Raw genomic sequence first — 22,465 nt, 5'->3', positions numbered from 1 at the left:
CTTCTGGGGGACAAATGTGAAAATAATCATGGCGCTGCTCAAAGCCATCTGGTTAACTTGGTGGAAACAATTCTGGAAGACAAAAAAAATTGTCTGATCCAGCAACAGCTTCTTATTTCACAAAAATAAAAAGCAACTGCAAATAATCACCAGGAGTCTAAAACATGCTAATAATACTGTGTAGCAAACTAAATTGTGCCTGCATAGTTTTCATAAATCTATTCAAAGGTTGGCTTTTTCATCCTTTTAAAGCAAGAGACATTTTTATGTCCTGTTATGGCCAATGGATGCTCTTGTTCAACCGTCTAAACCCCAGGCAGGCAGAAGACCCTCTGAGGTGGACCTCTGTGTCTGGGCTGAATGATGGGGATGGAGATGCTCCTTCAGGTATACTGGGCCGAGGCCATTTAGGGCTTTAAAGGTCACCAATGCTTGTGAGTTGTGCTCGGAAACCTACTGGCCAGTGAAGATCATTTAGGACCAGTGTTATATGGTCCCGGCAGCCATTCGTAGTCACCAGTCTAGCTGTCACATTTTGAATTAGTTTCGGAGTCACCTTCGAAGGAGCATATTGTAGTAGTCCCAAGTTGGAGATAACCAGAGCATGAGCTACTCTGGGAAAATGGTGCGCAAGCAGGTAGGGTTCTGCTGGCACACCAAACGGAGCTGGTAGACAGCTGCTCTGGACCCAGAAGTGACCTGTGCCACCATGGACAGCTGTGAGTCCAAAATGACTCCCAGGTTGCACACCTGGTCCTTCAGGGGCACAGTTATCCCATTCAATGCTGGTGGGGAGAAAACAACTTTGCTATTGATTGCTCTGGGCAAAAGTCTCCCGCTTGTGTTTCTAATAAATGTGTATCCACAATCCTCTTAAAATTGGTCCCCTATAGGGCAGCAGAAGCTGGCCAATATATTAGCAGTGCACTGCTTTAGTATGTATCTGTTTTTGTTCGTATTTTAAAATATAGGTCTTTGTAACAATCATTAGCTATGTGTTTATTTTTGTTCACGCAAGCTTCTGGTGGGCATGGAGTTTCCTACTAGAGCCCATCAGGGCATCACCAGGTCAATTTGCTTCTGTAGGAGAAGCTACCTTCCACCTTGTAGACCAAAGTGGAAGCAGCTGGCAACCGCAAAATCCGATGGGGATCCATGACACACAACTAGGGCTACTCTGAATTATCCATAGATCTGTACATTTGCAATCAACTGTCACCCATGACACCCTCTTGTTCCACTTTCATGGCAACAGAAGCTGTAAGAACCTATCACCCACCAACATATGGTAACCTTTGTGGAATGGTGCCCAGTACCTAGGATGGAAGCAATTCCCTTTAAAAGCCTATGAACAGAAATTTAGGGTTCATTCTGTTGTCAGCAGAGGTTCCTAGAGGGCACTGGGCACCTTTGGAGTAGGGCAGAGTAGTACCTCTGCAGGGAGGGTAAGATTCTATACCCATAACCTCCGTACTTTCCTACCCAATGCTGCAGGGTGCTGCTTGGAAAAGGTATTCACAGGCACCCAAGAATTGGTTTTAAAAAACTCTGGATGAGAAAATTACCTTTAAAGCTTTGATCATTGTCAGTCTCAGATCAATAGTGACACATTAGTCTTTGCTGGAAAACCTCTCTAGCAAAGATAAGTTCTACCAAATGGCAGCAGCATTGATAATGTTTCATCAGCAAGCTCAGGATACTTAGTGGTATTATAAGGCCAAAATTCAGTTGACAGCACTTCCAAATTTAATTATCTCTGTGGGTCCTAATGCACAACAATGCAGTTTTTTACAGAAAAAGAAACTTTGTGACAATAATTGCAAATGGGTTTCACACACACACCAACCTCTATTCAGCAGAAATGTGGTGGACAAATTTTCCATGTAGTGAATCCATGTGGCTGATGATGATTTGCTTAATGTTACTTTTAATCTCATCTGCTTTATCTTCAAGTGAAACAAGAAATTTCGTCAAGCATAGAAACTTACCCATTGTGACCTGCCAAACTCAAAACTATTTTTCTCATGAAAGCTTAGACTTTGCCTACATGTGTAAATATGTTTTTATCTCTATCTTGTACATTTAAATTCAACTTATTCTGATTACCAAACATGCCGGTGAGGTATGCTATCCATCTGAATTGGCCAAATTATTTGCAGGTCCAGACCTTTTGTTTGAAACAAATCCATTTACCTCTTGTCTTAACTCAGGCTCCCTGTAGCATATAACCCCTTAAACACCAACAAACATCTGTGTGACGTAATAGGTGTAGATATTCATAACTCATCTCCTAGCGTAAGATTTCTAACGTGTTGAATGACCTGGCTTTGATAAAGGCAACAATTTTCACTGAATTGCTAGTACTTCATGAAGCATTAACCTAGCTCTTTTGCTGCCAATGAATGGTTCATGTTGTAGGAAGCAGTGATAAGCTACATTTTTAACTCGCTGTACTGAGCAATTGTTTATATTGCCACTGCTTAAGAGTACTGAAAAGTACTTGGAGCCATGCATCTGTGACTACCTTTCATTGTGTGCACTTTGCTCCAGACATAGTGTTTGTGCATAGGTTGTCTTTCCTGCTTGAGAACCACTACTTAGCTTCAAATCAAATTGGCACCTTTTTGTGTTACTGCTTCCCATAGCCACCTTTCTTAATAGGTATGTGAAGCCTTCATGTTCATTTCCTCCAGAGGAGGTTGCTGCCCTATCTTAACTAATTCAGGTACTTTTCATGTAACTGAAGAGATAATAGCTTCAGCATTTCTGTAGCATTTCTACTCTACTGTGAAAACAAGCACTGACCTGACATTTGAAGGCTAAAGTTTTTTTAATGCTCTTTAAAAAACAATATCCCTAGGGGATATGTTAAATCTAGCCGTTTAACTCCCTGATTTCCATCAGAGCCATTGTACAGAGAGAGGAGGTTTAATTCTTCCTACCCCCTACAAACCTAATTGGGGCAGGGCAGGAAATCCTCCTGTAATTACCAAAAGGAAAAAAGCTCCCCTGGGAGCCAATTGGAGCTTCCATCTCAATTACCAACGAGTTGGGTGGTGCTCTCAAGGATTTGTCCAAGAGTCAAACGTTGCACACGGATGAGTGGCTGGCAACTTACACTGTGCCGTCTTTCAGGTCAGGATATTCCCCATCTTGCCTGCTGACAAATGCAGCCTGCTACATGGGATGTTTGTTTATATTTATTAACTTCCAAGGGACGCGGGTGGCGCTGTGGGCTTGCCGATCGAAAGGTCGGCGGTTCAAATCCCCGCGGCGGGGTGTGCTCCCGTTGTTCAGTCCCAGCGCCTGCCAACCTAGCAGTTCGAAAGCATTCCCGGGTGCAAGTAGATAAATAGGGACCGCTTACTAGAAGGAAGGTAAACGGCGTTTCCGTGTGCGACTCTGGCTCGCCAGAGCAGCGATGTCACGCTGGCCACGTGACCCGGAAGTGTCCTCGGACAGCGCTGGCTCCCGGCCTCTTGAGTGAGATGGGCACACAACCCTAGAGTCTGTCAAGACTGGCCCGTATGGGCAGGGGTACCTTTACCTTTACCTTTATTAACTTCCAATATGCAGAGGCCACATTTCCCCATGGGTGGTTACAAAGCAGCTTACAGAACTATCAATAAAACATTGCTATAAAATAACACAGTTTGAAGCAAAACGAAAAACAGTAAGAGGTAAAGAACACAATTTCCATAAACCGGCATAATGCAATCTACTTAAAATGCCTGCTAGAATAAAAAGGTAAAGGGACCCCTGACCATTAGGTCCAGTCGTGACCAACTCGGGTTGCGGCGCTCATCTCACTTTATTAGCCGAGGGAGCCGGCGTATAGCTTCCGGGTCATGTGGCCAGCATGACTAAGCCGCTTCTGGCAAACCAGAGCAGCACACGGAAACGCCATTTATCTTCCCGCTGGAGCGGTACCTATTTATCTACTTGCACTTTGACGTGCTTTCAACGGGAGCTCACACCGTCGCAGGGATTTGAACCGCCGACCTTCTGATCGGCAAGTCCTAGGCTCTTTGGTTTAACCCACAGCGCCACCCGCGTCCCTTAGCCTGCTAGAATAGGAAGGTATTTATCCAGTGCCTGCAATTCAACAGGGAGGGGCCCCATCAGATCTCACCTGGAAGGGAGTAGAAGAAAAGGATCCCTTTTCCACTCAATAGTATCTAGCTTTAGCTAGCCTTGTGCTGGGACTTGGCAACAATTGTGTTGGGCTCCCCCACCCCCTTTGGGCCAAGTCACAGTGCTGTCAGGTAACTTGTTTTTCTTTGCTATCTGAAATCAAACTATATTGGCAAAGGCACAGTGCTTTGCAAGCACTCATGATCAGATGGCCCATTTGCTTACTTTTAATAATGGACAGATTAGTTCTATGTACTGGCCCTTATTTCTCAACAGATAGATGTGTATAAGTGGGCCATTGTGGGACATGCATACTGCTGCACCAATCCAAAGCCACAAACTATGATAGACAACTGCTGTTGGATGCACTTTGTTCATGTTTCACAGGTAAATATGCAGACACAACTGTTTGGGGTTGAAGAACCATCAATCTTGCTGAATTGAAAAGATCTTGCATTCTCTTTAGCACATTCACTTTCATTTAGTGGTACACTTTGAAGTGCTGGAGTTCATTATGACAGGTCCCACAGCATCAACCTTGAGGAGTGAAAAAATGCAGGCACTTCCACACATGCACAAACACAAACCAAAGAACAGTAGTACATTTAACAGCCAATTGGTTATAATCAGCATGCCTACAATCCTGGGAATAATATCCATTGCTTGTAGTAGTGCTACATAGATTCAATTTTGCATGCACATTGCATCTTAACAAAATATGTTCAGGCAACTGGAATGTAACTTTTAATTAGATGTGCAAGGCAAGTGTTTTAATTTAGAATGCTGGTAAGTAGGAAACCTATTTTTAAAAAAGAAAGATTTACCTAACCTCTGCTGGATTAGGTTTCTCATTCTCTGGCTTCATCTATGACAAACTATCACAAACAAAAGTCTCATCATCACCTCATTCACTTGCGAGTACAAGGAAGTTCTTCAATTAATCTTGAACTCCAGCAAAAAAATTGTGGCTCCTACTCAAGGTACCGGAACTGCCTACCCCCCCCCCCCCCGCCTATCATTGGTTATATTTTTTTTTCTTCTCCAATCACTCTTCAGTATTACCATCAACTGGAAACCAGAAATATTCAATGATTTTCCTGCCTCTTCTAGCAGGTGTTCTCTCCTGCAGTTCAGCAGGACAAAGTCCACACATCTGAGGATGTCCAGGGTTTGAACTGGGTGCAACAACTCTGTGCAAAATCCTGCAGAGAAATAAAGACTCAGCATAATAGTTAATGCGAAAACTCAGTATGTCTGCACCATAGTTTCTCTACTGCATGTTATTTCCCCATTTCACTGGTATGTATTTATTTATGCCTCCTTTTGGTGCATGTACACTTTAGGGTTGCCATACGTCTAGAATTTCCCAGACATATATGGAATACTGCAGTTGGAATCAGTGTCCAGGCAGAAATTGCTGGAAAGTCCGGGGAAATCCAGATGTATCTGTGTCAGCAGTGTCGTTATTTTGGCGCTTTTACTTAAAAATAGCTCCAATTTTATTTTATTTTAATTTTCTTTTGTGATATTGTCACAAAAGCTCAACAACCTTTCTGTCTGGATTTCTGTCTGAAATACGGCAACCCTGATGTACAGTATATACAAGCAATGATTGTATGGGAGAAATGAGGGGTAAGAGAAAAAATGACAAGTAGAGTGTTTGGAATACTAGGCTGGATCAGTCTGTACAAACAGATTTGCTCTCTGTACAAGTGAGCAATCACTAGGCTCCTTAGTTTACTCACTGAGAGCAGCAAACAAAAGGAAATGCTTCTTGTGATCATCAGAACATACGTTATGGGAAAGTGTGTATCTCTTTAACAAGATGCTGACTTCCCCCTTGACCAGAAGTCAAACTGCAGCCCTAATCTAGGGGTTCCCAACATAGTGCCCATGGGCACTGGTATGCCTGCCAGTACCTCCTATGGCGCCTACAAAAGGTCTCACTAAATATCCCCTAAAAATCCACAATGCATGAGAGAGCTCTTCCTGCTCTCTTCTTTGCAGTGCCTCAGTCTCTCCTACACCAAACGCCCACAGTTCGTCATATGCCAGGAGAGGAGAGAGAAGAGTGGAGATGCAAAGAGCTGCTCTCTATGAATGAGTGCAGCCGTGCTTTATGTAGGTGCCCCCTCCCCAATCGATTGGGGATGTGCTTGTCCACACCATTCTGTGGCCCTGTCTCTTTTTCTGCTCTTTTGGCTACGTTATGTCACACCCTATGGCAGCCATTTTGTGTTAATCAGCACAACCCCCACAGTAGCCATTTTGTGACCTGGTTATGGCATATTCTCAAAACTCCAAATAGCCCCAAAAGTTTGGCAACCCCGCTCTGATTAATCTAAGCAGTAGGACTACTGGGACTAGAGACAGACCCAGTGTTCCCAGTGGTCTAGATCCAATTGTACATAGGTTCTTTTTCAGGTAACTTACTTTTCCTTAAATAATAACAAGTGTGGGGAAGCCACACTTTCTAAAAAGGCAGTGCCCAGGGAGGGGAGACTTATCTCTGCACTCCCCTCCACAATGAGTGAAAAAGGGATCCTTTGGATCCTCTGGTCTGGTTTATGCAGGGTTAAAAGAGAGCATATTCACCTATTTCCGGAGAACAATCTCCCCCCCCCCCTTTTAAAAAAAACTGATTGCATTGTATTACAGCCTGTGAGAGAACTGCTTAACACGGTCAAAGTTGACCTCAGCTTGCTGTCTGTGCTGTCTTCTACCAAGTTAATGCAAAAAGACGGGTGGCAAACCCAAACTAGAGACAGCCTAGTTGTAATACTTTTTCCACCCAACATTATTTTTATGAAGCTGGGAGTATGTTCTGTGCCTTTAATTTTAAAAAATCTGCATAGCTGAGATTAAAGATAAATTTTGTTTTTATTCAGTTTACCAAGCGACTATGATAACAAAACTACATTTGGGATAAATTAAGTAAGTGGAGGGGGGTAGAGCAAAGAAAAAAATAGTCACATTTTTTTACTATGTTTAGCCCTTTTTATGTTGGAAGAAAGCAAAGCCATATACAGTATAAACCTTAATTGGTTCTCCAGGGTACCCGATAAGTTTCGCACTTATCATACAAAGGGGTAAGTTGATGCAGTTAAAATTGTTCATTTGACAGCTGATGTTTAGATCAGCCTTCCTCATTCTGGTGACCTCCTCAGTTAGTTCTGTTCCAGCTTACAAATAAAGAGCTGCTTTGGAAGAATTGCTGTGTCGTCTGATATGTTTACCCACAACTTAACAGGAGGAGCTCTGTTGGGTTAGATCAAAAGGTCCACCTTGTCCTGTTTCTCACAGCAGCCAACTAAAAATGCCTCTAGGAAACCCCAAGCAGGACATTAGAGGCAAAATCCCTCTGCTGTTGTAGCTCCCCAGTAACGGTTACTCAGCAGCCTACTGCCTCTGAAAGTGAATGTTCCATTTATCCTCCATGACTCGTAGCCATTGGCAGCCTGATCTTCCATGAATTTGCCTCATGCCTTTCTAAAGTCATAAACATAAGTCAGTGACCATCAAGACTAGCTTTAGATGGTCATCTTGTGACATTGTTCTATACATATGCGCTGTGTGAAAATGTGTTTCCTTTCCTCTGTCCTGAATTTTCCAACATTCAGCTTCATTGAATTGCCCTAAGTTCCGGTATTATGAGATGGGGGGGAGGGGCACAACAATTTTCTCTGCACCAGGAATATTTTTAAAAAATGCTTTTATTTACCAGTACCCCTCACTGAGTCGGGACGCAGGTGGCGCTGTGGGTAAAACCTCAGTGCCTAGGACTTGCCGATCGTATGGTCGGCGGTTCGTATCCTCGCGGCGGGGTGAGCTCCCGTCTTTCGGTCCCAGCTCCTGCCCACCTAGCAGTTCGAAAGCACCCCTAAGTGCAAGTAGATAAATAGGTACCGCTTTATAGCGGGAAGGTAAACGGTGTTTCCGTGTGCTGCGCTGGTGCAGGCTCACCAGAGCAGCTCCGTCACGCTGGCCACATGACCCGGAAGTGTCTCCGGACAGCGCTGGCTCCCGGCCTCTTAAGTGAGATGGGCGCACAACCCTAGAGTCGGACACGACTGGCCCGTACGGGCAGGGGTGCCTTTACCTTTTTTACCCCTCACTGAGCCACTTTTTTTGTTAAACTGAAAAGCCCCAAACATGGTAACCTTGGAGAGAAAATGCTCCAGATTCCTGATAATTTTGGTTGCCCTTTTCTGCATCTTTTCCAGTCCTACAATTTCTCCCCCTCCTTTATTTATTTTTTTAAGATGGAGAAGCCAGAATTGTACATAATATTATTGTAGCACTCTTACACAAACACTCTCCAACAGTATCTGTACATTGAGGCCCTGGGCAATCGGTCCAAGACAATAGGCAGCAACATTTTATTTACTTATTTATACTTTTGTGATTAGGAAAGTGATGGGAAAACACATAGAAAAGTGTGGAATGAGCTCATGATTATAGGTAAGACACAAGCAAGTAAGGATAAATGTTCACTGTCGTATAAACTCCCCACAAACAAATCTGAATGAATGTTCAGTAAAGACTGGATGTACCGTATTTTTCGCTCTATAAGACGCACCAGACCACAAGACGCACCTAGTTTTTGGAGGAGGAAAACAAGAAAAAAAAAAATTCTGAATCTCAGAAGCCAGAACAGCAAGAGGGATCGCTGTGCAGTGAAAGCAGCAATCCCTCTTGCTGTTCTGGCTTCTGGGATAGCTGCGCAGCCTGCATTCGCTCCATGAGACGCACACACATTTCCCCTTACTTTTTAGGAGGGAAAAAGTGAGTCTTATAGAGCAAAAAATACGGTAATCCAACATATTCATTAAACGCTGTGCAAACTAATCTGGATGCTTAGTAAATAGGTCGCCTGGAAGAGCCCAGAGATTCTCTCACATTGATGGCAATGAACTGGGCAAAAGAAGAGGGTGAGCACTTGCCAGTCAAGGCACAACACAAAGTTGTCTCACAGACAGCTCACAGAGGAATTTGCTCATCTCTCAGCAGCTGCTCACAGATCCTCCTCCTCTACACTCTCTTTGTTCTTTCAGATTCTCTCTCACATTACTGCTACTTCATTTTTTATCAATTTCTCCTTCAAAGATCTGTAACTACAAAGTTCAAACTAAAAGCCCACAACAGTTGACTAGCTAGGATTTCAAGGATTCCTAATGGATTATTTTAGGGGGGGGAATGATTAAAGGAGGAAAAAGCTTTTTGAAGAGCTGAACTCTTATGTGTCTTGATTTTCCTGGGCATGAAATTTTGCTCCCATTTTTATTTTCACAGAGGAGCCAATTTTCTGTTACCTAGTAGGGAGAGGAGGGATGGAAAGAGGTAGACAGTTAGTGTTGTCAGAGGATACATGAAAAGCAGAAGTAATGAGATGTGCCTTTCCATCAGTTTATTTCCTGTCTTGAATATGCCAGTAAACATACTAATTTATTACCTGTCAGATCCTCTGCACAGATAGCTCACTGTGAAGTTGGAGGTTAGGAGATGTCAGAGACTATAAAAGTCCTACCTGTCAGTGCTCTTGGCCTTTTCTTCATTGTCAACACCAGGGACTGAAAAACAAACTTGCTCTCCTTCCTGAAACATAGGCAAAAAACAAGAAATAAGAGCTGCTTTATAAATAAAGGATTGCTTCCACTTCATAGCGATTACTTAAGGTCTTGTTGACATGGCTGAAACCTGTGTGGGGCTGATTCAGAGGGATTACATTGAAAAAAAATTTTACCACCTCCTTAAAAAAAGAAAGTGCTCCTGAATTAACAGCGACCTGTGCTTAAGCAGTTATTTCAAAGGTTGTCTCCCCACCCTCAAGTTTCTCTGGATGGTGTTTTACTCCCCACTTCCTGGTGGGTTTTTACAAATAGAACAATTCTGGAAGGAAGTTTTGAAAGATATATCTCAGATTACAGCTCATACCCTGGTCTTAGCCTTACTTATTCTATATACTTCAGATATGGACCAATTAAGAAGTAAGGAATTAATAAAACACTTATTAACAGCAGCTAGAATGGTCATAAGGGATGCGGGTGGCGCTGTGGGTTAAAGCCTCAGCGCCTAGGGCTTGCCAATCGAAAGGTCGGCGGTTCGAATCCCCGTGGCGGGGTATGCTCCTGCTGTTCGGTCCCAGCGCCTGCCAACCTAGCAGTTCGAAAGCACCCCTGGGTGCAAGTAGATAAATAGGGACCGCTTACTAGCGGGAAGGTAAACGGCGTTTCCGTGTGCGGCTCTGGCTCGCCAGAGCAGCGATGTCACGCTGGCCACGTGACCCGGAAGTGTCTGCGGACAGCGCTGGCCCCCGGCCTCTTTGAGTGAGATGGGCGCACAACCCTAGAGTCTGTCAAGACTGGCCCGTACGGGCAGGGGTACCTTTACCTTAGAATGGTCATAACCAAAACCTGAAAATCATTGCAAACAGCCATAATGGGAAAGTTGTTGCAAAAACTGAAGGTGGCAAGGAGACAGAAAAAAGCAAGATAATTTTTACACTCTATGGTATGATTTTATTAAATATATAAATGAATCAACACATAGACAAGGAATACCGTAGAAATGGTGTATGTAGATATTATGTAATATGAAATAAGATGTATTTACCCCCCTAGTGACCCATTTGTTAGTCTTGTCATGTTTTATTATTTATGTTTGCACAAAGAAATGATGGTAATTGTTTTGTGAATGCTTTATTACTGATTTTGTAACAGAAAATTAATTTTAAAAAAGGGAAAACTTGTGAGAGTGCACTGCACAAACTGGTTATGGGTCCCTCAAGATTTAAAGGAATAATATTGAGTTGGCTGTTTGGCTGCTCCTGGTATAGACAATATATTATGACTATTGGCCATGTGGCTGGGGTGGATGGGAAATGAAAGGCACCATTTGGGCTACCTAGATATAAAGCTGGGGTTTCAGTCAGGAATCTTTCCCACCCCTTTGTAGAGGTATTGCAGGCAGAAGTTGTGATATTTGCTCTACCACTGAGCTACAAGTGGCCCTTCCTCACATGGAGCCTTCATATGGAAGAGGAAGAAGCAAAGCTACTAGGGGCCATTTTGTGTGAGCTAGGTATGTCAAATCAGCTGGAGAGATCCATCTCATTTTTAATATTGATTAAAACAGGGGGAGCTCTGACTTATTTACAATTCTGACAAGGAGCATTATAATTTAATTCTGCTAATTATCAAATATAAGAAAATAGATCATTCTCAAAGTATCTCACAGTTAATCAGATCACTGATTTCTATATAATTGCCACTTACCCATCTTGTGTTGTTTTTCTGAGCGAATCCCATGTTAGCACACCCTTCCCCCAACCTTTAATGTTTTTAAAGAATGTAATAGTTAAGCAAGAATAGTTGGTGGTTGCAAGTTGCTGTTGGATACCTAAAAATACCTCCTAGAAGGAGTGCCCTGTGCATGTAAATCAAAAGCTCTTTTGTCTAGTTGCAATTCCATGACAATAAGCTCGTCACAATAGAACAGGAGGCTGCCAAGAGACAAATAATTAGAGCCTTCTCTCAGGAATTTAAAAATATGATTAAAGTGAACCCTACATGCACCATTTCATTTAAAAATTCCAAATGTTATAAATTACCCAATTTCTAACTCCTGTCAGTTTATTTTTGAGTTTTACATGCTGAGCAAATTAATCAGTCAGATTGCCAAAGCTAATTCAGTTATGACAGCATGCGCGGGCATATTTGGTAAATTTATTCACATCTTGGCTGCCTCTTTCAAAAAATGAGTTGAATCCCACAGCAGAAGATAAACAGATCTTTCCTGCGACGGTAGGAGGTAGGCATGAATAATACCCACACAAAATGATTTGCCTGTTTTCTTCCATTTCTAGACTCACATGATACAAAGCTATCCCATCCACTGAATACAACATTGAATGCAAAACACTTCTGGTATTTTGGCATGTCAAATAAGGAGCATATCCTTCAATTGTCTGCATTAAATTTAGCTATTGGCCAAACATCTTCCAATACTAAGGGGCTAAGTGACATGTAGTTACATATTGTTGGTAAATTCTCCACATGTGCCTCTCTGCCAGGCAGAGTAAGAAAGTCTTGGGTTTCTAATTTAGGAACTATTGCTTCTTGTTATGTACTACCAGTAACTATAGAGATACATAGTGCCTTGTCCATTTCGCCACTAAGGGCAGATGCTGAAATTAGAAACAACACTTTGCTTTTTATTTCATTTTTTGTCCTCTATGTGTGTTAAATAATAAAACTAAATGTCACACTAAATGCCTTGGACTGTTACACCAGGGCTCCATTTATGTTCTCATAATGCTCTGTACTAATAAGTAAAACTTTTGAGTTCAGTGGGGCTTTCTCCCAAGAAAGTACATACAGAAATGGAAGAGTAATGCCTAAAATCTAAGGAAGTTGTCCTGCGCCAAAGAATAATCCAGTCCTCTCTAGGAGAGGAAGAAAAAGCAAATCCATAATTCCAGTTTATCACAGTTTATCGCAATTTAATAAAATTTGGCCCAAGCTCAAGGTTCTCTTTGTTACTTGTGTGCATATGGCACATTACTTTGTCTTTTTAAAAAACAAAAATCAAAGTGAAATTGATCTATAATTAAGTATATTAATTTGCTGTTTGGTGGAGCATCCCAAGAGGCAGGTGCAGTGGCGATACACCACATTTTTGGGGGGTTTTTTTACAAAGCATTTTGGAAAGGAAAAGTTGAAGATGAGTGACTGTTAGCTTGATACTTAACAGGCTGTTATTTCCACTAGTCCAATATACTACCACCCAAATTTCCTATTTGAAACATGCTTCTTCTTGCACATTTGCTTAGTTCATTTATATAGAAAAGAAAAACTAGTCCTGAGCTGTAATCCTGAGCTCTTTGTAGCACTGTTTCATTCTGTACAAGTTTACATGGTGCCATTTCCATCTTGTGACATGTGGAACACAGTACTGGTGTTTTCCCCTCTGATCTCAATGGAAGTAAATTCCAAGTTGTTTACTGTTGGTTTTTGTTCTAAGGTGCTTTCAAAGCTCTTCTCTTCCCTTAGCATACAAAGAGTCCATGTGTTTGGTAAGTTAAAAATAGTTTACTTACAAACTCTTCAAAGGTCAGATTTATGTGTTTTACAGCAATAAGAAAACACAGGCAGCAAAACATAGGTTCCAAAATGGTGAATGTTTCTAAATTATTTGTATAGAAACACAACTACAGCTTGCGTAAGCCATGCAGTCTGAGCTTGGAGCAACTGGTTCAGATCTCTTTGCTTGCCAGAGTTCACATGGTGGTATGAAAGAACAAGGAGTTTTATAATCTTTCCTTGCAAGGTGAGGGAGAGTGACCCAGCTAAGCCTGGCAGGACATTTTACTCTATGGTCTTAATCCCTTCATGCATTAATTATAGGAGTCTGCTTATCCCACACTTACCGCAAATCTCTGTGGAGTTCCATCTTCATTTCTTAATACTGTTATGTGCTCATTGCTTTCATTGATACACAAGAAATAGCTCTTCATTTTCACTTGACACTAAGAAGAGAAGGGAAGAAGAAATGCTGATGGCAAAGTTTAACCTTATTTGGGGCTGCTTATTCAGAAATACAAAGGGGGGGGGGAGTTTTAGACTACCAGGAAGACACAAAAGACATCCTACATTTCAATTACTTATTTGTTTTCCTTCAGAAATGTCGTTGTGTGAATCCAGTGGATTTCCACAAGTACAACAGGATATCACCATCTTCTCTGCACCACATACACCCCCAAAATCTGCTTAGGAGAGTCTCCCAAAGGTGCAGGGGGGATGCAGGGAAGGAGGCGAGGAAGATGGCATCCCATTCCACTCAGGCACATACAGTGATGATTCCATAGCTAGGACTGACTGTTCAAAGAGAGGTCTGGAAACTGGAGAAGCTAGAGGCTGAAGTGTGTAAGCTTCAGCTCTGTTGACCAGGCAACCGTGAAGTCAGAAGGCCAGGCTCTGGCAGTTAGCTATACCATGTTTCTGCGATGTAAGCACACACAAGGTCAAACAAGATGTGACTTTAAACACAGGATTAGAAACACGCTTATACAGGCTTTGTGTCTCTGCTAGCAAAACAAAACCCTGCTGTTGAGGGCTCCCTCATTTTAGTCAAGGCTGTGGTAGGGGTTAATCTGTTTCCTTGCATCACTTCCACTCCACCCCAGCTCCTATTTGCCAGAGGACAGAGGGGAAAGGGATAAACTCCCCTCATCCTGAGCCACAGTTTAAATTCAAGCTGGGGCTGTGCGGGGACAGGACCCTGCAGTTGCTTTTTCTAGATAAAGAGCCAGTCCAAGTTCATTTTTTAAAACATATGTTTAAAGTTGTGTCTTGCCCCCAAGTAGCTCACTGGATCAGTTACCTCAAGCCACGAGGGCTCCCAGAACAAAACCCAGAGTCATTGACCAAGCCATTCAGATTTCATAATGTATCAAAGTGGTACATACAGCTTTGTTTTGCCTTCTTGATTTTTCTTCCTCTTGGGATTGCCAGAGGTCTGCCATGGCACTATATTTCTTCATCCACATCTCACACTGTTTTTCCTTCTCTTCTATGTCCCGTTCTAGCAAGCGCTTCCCCCTTTCCGACTCATAATGAAGCAAGGTTGCTTTCTCTAAAGCTTCTTCAGCAGCTTCGGTTCTACATCTTTGAGAGATTTCACTGGAATAGGTGGAAGGAAAAATGTTTATTTAAGGGGCATAGGCTTCCCCATCCTAGAGGCTTAAACTAGATAAAAATGAAATGAAATGAATAAAATGAAATGAAATGAAATTGTGATAGCAGAATAATACTTATTTGAATTCAATTAAATTTGTTTCTCAACTTAACTCTAAACTCCAAAGACTACTGTAAACAGGCAGATCAAATGACATTTCCAAAAGGTTTTCACGCTTGGAGAATGTGTGAATGTCACTGCTGAATGAACCTCATGGTGTTGTTAAGAAGCTGCTCTCAGCGGATTTTAAGAGATCATAAAGGTAAAGGTAAAGGGACCCCTGGCCATTAGGTCCAGTCATGGCAGACTCTGGGGTTGCGGCACTCATCTCGCTTTATTAGCCGAGGAAGCTGGCGTACAGCTTCTGGGTCATGTGGCCGGCATGACTAAGCCGCTTCTGGCAAACCAGAGCAGCGCACGGAAACGCCGTTTACCTTCCTGCCGGAGCGGTACCTATTTATCTACTTGCACTTTGATGTGCTTTCGAACTGCTAGGTTGGCAGGAGCAGGGACCAAGTAACGGGAGCTCACCCCATCGTGGGGATTCGAACCGCCAACCTTCTGATCGGCAAGTCCTAGGCTCTGTGGCTTAACCCACAGTGCCACCTGCATCCCTTTAAGAGATCATAGTGAGGCTTATATTTGGAGTGTTTAAACCAGGAGTGGGGAACTTGTGGCCTGTAGCAATTGGCAGAGTGCAGGAGGTTGGAGTGGTGTTGGTTACTTGGGTTCCCAATGCATAGATCACTGTTGGTAACTGACAGGGACTGTGACAAGGCCAGGATGGTGTGGGTGTAGCAGCTGAACCCAAACAAACATTCCTGCTTCTGTGCTTGCACAGTGCTGACCTCCTCACTGTCTCCCTCTCCCTCTCTTGGTTACTGGAAGCAACCTCTGCATTGGGAAGTCAGGTTAGCAATTCTGTCCCAATTCTTTACACCCCCACTGGCTGCTACTGCTTATGGCCCCTCCAGATGTTGTTGGACTACAGCTCCCAATATCCCTGACCATTGGCCATGCTGGCTCTGGCTGATGGGAGTTGGACTTCAAGAAGCACACACCCAGAGGGCCACAGGTGTGCCATCCTTGGTTTAAAGCTATATACTTTACTATATTTATCCTAATTTTAAGACAACTAAGGATGAAGGGGGTGAATATTCCGCAAAATGAGAGGTAGCATATGACACAAAGCCTACAAAATGGGGTTTGGTGTAAAATCAAAGGAATAAACAAAATTAAAAATCATACACCATTGTCAAGATTGGGAACATCTCTGTACAATAGACAAATATCTGTCAGGAAAGGAGCAACTGTTTTCTGGGATGGGAAAGAGCCTGTAAAAAAAAGTGTGTGTGTGTGTGTGTGTCTAAATTAAAACCTTACCTTTCTTTACACTTCAAATTCTCTTCTAGTGTCCCTTTCAGTTTCTGCTTTAGTTCATTCCTTTCATGCTCCAAATATCGTTTTTCCTCACGGATGACTTCCCTCTCCATTGTTATTCTCTCTAGTTTCATCTGACTTTCAAAGTGGCTCTTTTCCACTTGTGCTAACAGCTGCTGCATTTCGGTTAACTGAAAGAAACAAATCAGAAAAACATGTTTTCCCCTCTCTAAGGCAGAAAGTTGCCGGGACAGCCAAGCCCTAGAGGTTTTAACACCTATAAAAACAAAAGCAAAGATAAGAGTTTGAAGGAAGAAAGTGTGGAAGCCACCGCCTGAGGCGAATGATTCACATTGCTCCATGCGAAGTTTGGCCTGTGCAGTATGAGATTTATTCTACTACATCACTGTGGGCCAGGCTTTCTCAGCCTTGGGTCCCCAGATGTTGTTGGACTACAACTCTCACCATTCCTAGCTAGCAGGACCAGTGATCAGGAATGATGTGAGCTATAGCATAACATCATCTCAGGACCCAAGGTTGAGAAAGGATGACCTAGGCAAAGGCGATATTTTGATAGGCTTGCTCTTATACATTCTACCATGACAGATATGGGATCCCGACAACTGGTAGTTAACTCAGGGTGCAAGCATGTGATCTAAGGCTCATACCCTTCTCTTCAGCTGCTGGGTTTCTTCTTTTAAGCTGATGTTCTCCAGTTGAACTGCTTCTTGCTGCTCCCGACACAACTTTTCCTGGGCTTCAGCCTCCGCTTGGCCTTTCTCAGCTTCTGCCTGCGCCAGAGAGGCCTCCTCCACAAGCTTGGAGTATTTTGTCGCTGTCTGCTGAGAGGCATTCAGCTTTTGCTTCAGCTGATGAGCAAAATAACATGTGAATCCAGTATTAGAAAGGGGCTTCTTATTCCACAATCATTGATAAAACTCATGCACCTTTGAGAATGGCCTCTCTAATATTTCAGGGGTGGGGTAGAGAGGGAATTGTTGCTACATACTATCTGATGTCAGCAACACCTTACAGAGTGTAAGAAAATAGGTCAGTGCCCTGAGGAGATTACAATTTAAAATTTGTCACAGGAGGGAAATAAAGAAGCCATTGCAGTTTTCACTTGCATTTGCTTAGATCAAATTTCAGATTCAGAAGGATATGGGATCTAGGGAGTGTGCCAAAAGCTTTCCAGAAAAGTTTGGATCTGCCGAACTATTCACGCCATATATTGAAAGCACTCTTATACCACTTTGACAGTCATAGCTTTCCCCAAAGAATTTTGGGAAGTGTTGTTTGTTAAGGGGTGCTGGGAGCAAGAGCTCTGTGAAGGGTCTCCTCACAACTCTCACAAAGGGGCTTATGATTTAAAGCCTCCTGCAGTTTTTCAACATATATAGATATGTATTTTTAAAATATGTCAACTTTTTATTCCTTTCATTTTTGCTTAAAATTTTTTAGTATTGTCACAAACACCCACAGAAATTAAACCTGTTTTGTTTTTTTACAGCCCCTCATTTTTTTAGTGCCTGATCATAGCAAACCAGCTATGAGTTGTTAGCAACAAATTCTCTGCCAGTAGGTTTTCTCGCCTGATTTATTTTCACTTTGTTTTTCCTTACACTGAGAAAAGCCTAATGTTCTACAAAGGGCAGAAACTTTGGCAGACCTTGAATATAGCTTTCCTGCCAAAATATTGAATCTGACCCAGCCAGACATAAACTACCCATACAATATTCATCAGTAACGTTCACACTGGCAACCTCTCTGTAATCAAAGAAGAGGAATCAGGGTTTCCTTTTCAAAAAACATAGGCAGTTCATAATGCTTCTTCACAATATTCTTCTTTCTCTCTGCTGAAAAAGATTACAGTTAACATAGATCAATATTTTAAGTCAAATGGAAAACTGCATTTTCGTGATTTGTGTGGTGGCAAGCCCCTTTTACTCAATAAGTTGAGCAATTAACCTCCACAATACCAGTCACGTCCCACTGGTTTCAAATCCTCTTTTCTGCATTCGTATCTTAATTCATAAAAAAGGGGAAAAAAGAACTGAGACTGCAAGCCTATGGATGGGGCTTTGGCCTGATTCAGCAGGCTCTTCTTATAAATGCTCACCTGGATGTAATCTCATTAAGCTTAATGGGATGCACTTCTGAGTGGGCATGTGTAGGATGGCTCCGCTAAAAGACTTGGATTAAATGCTTTATCCTGGATATTGGGATTCTGATGTCTGTATCTCAGAGTCAAGCTCCTTTTGAGAGGATTAAGGATAAAGCTGATGCCCAATGACTCAAGTTCACCATACACACATACTTGCACAACTAGTGGCCTAGTTGGTGGATAGAAATTTACACTCCTATTTATACCTGCAAGGGACGTGGGTGGCGCTGTGGGTTAAACCACAGAGCCTAGGACTTGCCAATCAGAAGGTCGGTGGTTCGAATCCGCGTGACGGGGTGAGCTCCCGTTGCCCGATCCCTGCTCCTGCCAACCTAGCAGTTCGAAAGCACGTCAAAGTGCAAGTAGATAACTAGGTACCGCTCTGGCGGGAAGGTAAATGGCGTTTCCGTGCGCTGCTCTGGTTTGCCAGAAGCAGCCTAGTCATGCTGGCCACATGACCCAGAAGCTGTACGCCGGCTCCCTCAGCCAATAAAGCGAGATGAGCAGTCACGACTGGAGCTAACGGTCAGGGGTCCCTTTACCTTATACCTGCAAGTTGTGAGCGAAACCACAACCCACACCCACACTCTGCTGTACCTCCTGGGATGTGCACCTGAGTATGAACATGCAATCTCCATGCACATTTCTTGACCTAGAAGAATTACCAAGCACAGATCTCTATTTTTGGATTGGGCGGTTTTGCTTTTAGGTGTATACCTTAAAAATGTAATTTTTGTGTATGCAAAGCAGCCCATGGAGCCAGCTGTGAAAAAGTACCGGTAGTTAGCTTACAGCGCAATCCTAACCATGTCTACTTAGAAGTTACTCCTATTTAATTCAACAGAGCTTAAACCCCACAGGGAAGTGGGGTTAGGATGCAGCCATAGTTGCCACAGCATTGCAGAAGTGTAGTTCAGACCTTGCTTTTAGATCCAATTGCTTCTTTTAGTGAGACTTATAGTGAAGCAGTCACTATAAGCAGTCACAAGTTGTACCTGATGTTTAATTATGAACAACAACAGCATAATACTTTCTAATGGTTAAAAATGCTTTTTAATAGCTACGTCATTTCCTCTAATTTCACAGCAGGGGAAGTTTTCAGACAAACTCTATATTCTTTAAAGGGGACTACATTATGTTTAGTCAGGTAATGTTGGTAAAAAAAACAGCAGAAAAGAGCTAAGTCTGGTGGTGTCATACCTCTTTAACTAGTGTTTGCAGTCCATGGTTTATATTTCTGAGATTTCTCATGCCCAGCTCGCTTTCCGATTTCATAAAAATTCTTTCCAAATGCAGCTCATTTGACAAGCATTTGTTCTGTTTCTTCAGGTCCTCGCATTCCTGATGACATACAGATAGTTTTTCTCTCAATATCATTCTGGATAATTTCAGCTCATAAGATTTATTGCAGCCATTTCTCTAAATTGAACAATTTTAAAAATGTTCCTATGTGAATCTGTTAGCTTAAGGTATATCTGCCATGGCTGTGTGGGTGGGTGGGTGAGTTCAACACACTTCTCCAAGCACACAAATAATCTTTCAAGCGAAATAAAAGTATGCTGAGCAATAATCTATATTTAAAACATGTAGTGTTACAGCAGAAAGAGGTTAAAGGAATCGTACTGGCCATGTGCATCTTAGGCTGAGCACGGAACCAACAATTGGCAAACAAAAAGGGCATGCCGTTTGCTTCTTAGAGGGGCCGCAATCTCATTCAGGTAAATTACATGGACCAGATGACCTTCTGTCAATCAGATTCTGAATTAGTTTTGTGCACTCACGCACAGCAAGGCTGCAGATAAAAAGGAAAAAGGTAAAGGACCCCTGGACGGTTAAGTCCAGTCAAAGGCGATTATGGGGTTGCGGCGCTCATCCCACTTTCAGGCTGAGGGAGCGTTATTATTGAAAAACACAAGGCCTTAACACAGGCATTTAGCCCATGTTTTCCTGTTCATATAAATATATTTTTTGTTTTGTGGGCGTAAGAGCAAAAAATATTCTGAATCAGTGGCGTAGCGTGGGTTGTCAGCACCCGGGGCAAGGCAAGTAATTTGTGCCCCCTAACCCGTGGATTTGCGCCCCCTAACCCTAACCCTCAGATGTTGCGCCCGGTGCGGTCGGCCCCCCCTGCACCCCCCACGCTATGCCACTGTTCTGAATACATCTCATGGAAAGCCCAGTGCACAGGTGGAAGTCCTTGCTGGTTAGCTAAATCCCACCCATTAGAACAATCTAGATACAGATAAGCAATAAGAGTCTCATAGATTATGGAGGACTCTGAACAATCTAAGAATGAATAAGCAGAAACAGCTGACTTTGCTAGGAGTGTTATTCATTTCCAATACAACATAACAAAAGAAAACAGATTCTTGCTCGAGTAATAGAAAATTCCTGTCTCTAATAACTTTAAAGCAAAAGAGAATTATGATAACATTCAATCTATTATGGAGCTAGGATGGAAACTCTGTTTTCCAAGATCTATCCTTCCAGCCCAGAAATGGCATCCTTGCATTCTTATAAAATAACTGTAATAAATGAAAATCTGCCCTTATTCCCTTATGTGGGACACAAGAGCCCTTATAGAGTCCTTTGTAGGTTCTCCATCGGTCAGAGGAAAAAAGAGGCCAACCAGAGAATATTGAGAAGCAAAGCAGCTTGTAAGCCTGATCTTTATTGAACTGTTGCAACAGCGTGCCCCCTTCACACATAGGAGGAGGAGGACCCAGAACCAAGGTGTGTCCGCCCTTATATAGACATTTTAAATTGCCCACCTTGGAGTCAAAGACCACCCACAGAAACATCATACCTACATCACAGAGGGGATGTAGCTCAAGACCACCACCCCAGATACATCATACTTACATCACAGAAAGGGCGGGCTAAAGCAGAAATCTGAGTGGGTTGTTTACCTCCTGTCTGGCAAGTTATCTGTTAATGTTTACTGGATTGATACCCTGGGGAGCCTGGCCAGTCTTTTGTAATGATAAATACTTAGTTCCTGAGCCAGATCATAGGCTCACCCTATTCATACACAGATACACCCTTAAGACAGGATTTGTGAAGGAAAAGACAATGGGGAGGCTTCTCCATTTGACCTTGCAGAGAAAACACCTGGTCAGCCTGGGAGTCAAAATGGCTCCATGGCTGCTCTCCTGTGCAGCTTCAGACATGTGGCCTATATGTATGTGTTTGCCTGGTACATTTATAAACCTTCATTATATACATAAGACCTTAATTTATTTATTTTGTAAATTTCATAACGATTGCTTATAAAAATAGCAAGATTATTTTCACCATTTAGAACCACGATACTAAAAGTCAAGTTTTAAAAGTAATTTTTACTTATGTCTCAAAATTACACATTGCCCTGTGTTTTGAGGCATGTCACTTTAGCACACAAATAGTCACTGACCTTCCTTTTTCTCACAAGTTCTCCTTGCAGACGGTTGATGTGAGCAACAGAGCCTCCTTGGATCACAGCACTGGTTGGGCGAATCCGACAAACAGGCCTCGCCCCACGACACAGATTGGCGTGATGATCCCCAAAAGAAATGGTAGAAAGGGGAGATTTTCCAGTAAGCCCGTCAAGACTTGGCTTGCCATTAGTAAAGGATGTTGTGACACCAGCACCGCTGCCATCGATAGCAGAAATGCCTTTGCCGCCTGCCGTGTTTTCCAGCAGAGATGGTTTCGTCGACAGACTGGCCCTGTGCGGGTCTCGCTGGGATAATGTCTTTTGTGGCATATTTGAGAAACGTTTCCTGGAAATCTGTAGAACTGCTGAGAGTTCCAGTTCTACACTTTCTGGCTAAATAGCTACTACCTCCTGCTTATCTGGTAAAAAACAGCCCTTCTACCAACTACTTGGGAGAGATAATGAAGATTGCAAGGCTAGTGTGAAAAAAAGCCATCAACTAAAGGTATCACCTGGCATCAATTATTAAACTGTTACTGGAGCCCAGAATGAAAGCAGCAGAAATAGAAGCTTCAGAACAGGGATGCAAACAAGCAAAAGAAGATTTGAACTCAGACGTGCCAGGTAGTGTAAGCTGC

At 42.7% G+C, this 22,465-nt stretch overlaps 1 protein-coding gene across 1 annotated transcript; it reads right to left on the bottom strand.

Moving 5' to 3' along the window:
* Nucleotides 1-1,268: 1,268 nt before the first annotated feature.
* Nucleotides 1,269-22,157, bottom strand: LOC310662193 (uncharacterized protein; the record flags this gene model as incomplete). Its single annotated transcript, XM_083408963.1, has 9 exons — nucleotides 1,269-1,946; nucleotides 5,197-5,336; nucleotides 9,662-9,729; nucleotides 13,562-13,660; nucleotides 14,600-14,813; nucleotides 16,252-16,439; nucleotides 16,917-17,117; nucleotides 19,613-19,753; nucleotides 21,825-22,157. 9 exons carry the CDS (start codon nucleotides 22,155-22,157, stop codon nucleotides 1,849-1,851), a joined length of 1,482 nt encoding a protein of 493 aa, XP_083265089.1. The 3' UTR covers nucleotides 1,269-1,848.
* Nucleotides 22,158-22,465: the final 308 nt, after the last annotated feature.

This window comes from Podarcis tiliguerta (assembly GCF_965153285.1).
Source record: "Podarcis tiliguerta genome assembly, chromosome: 1".
NCBI classification, from domain to species: domain Eukaryota; kingdom Metazoa; phylum Chordata; class Lepidosauria; order Squamata; family Lacertidae; genus Podarcis; species Podarcis tiliguerta.
The sequence above is the reverse complement of the archived record's forward strand: the minus strand, read 5'-3'. Positions and strand labels throughout refer to the sequence as shown.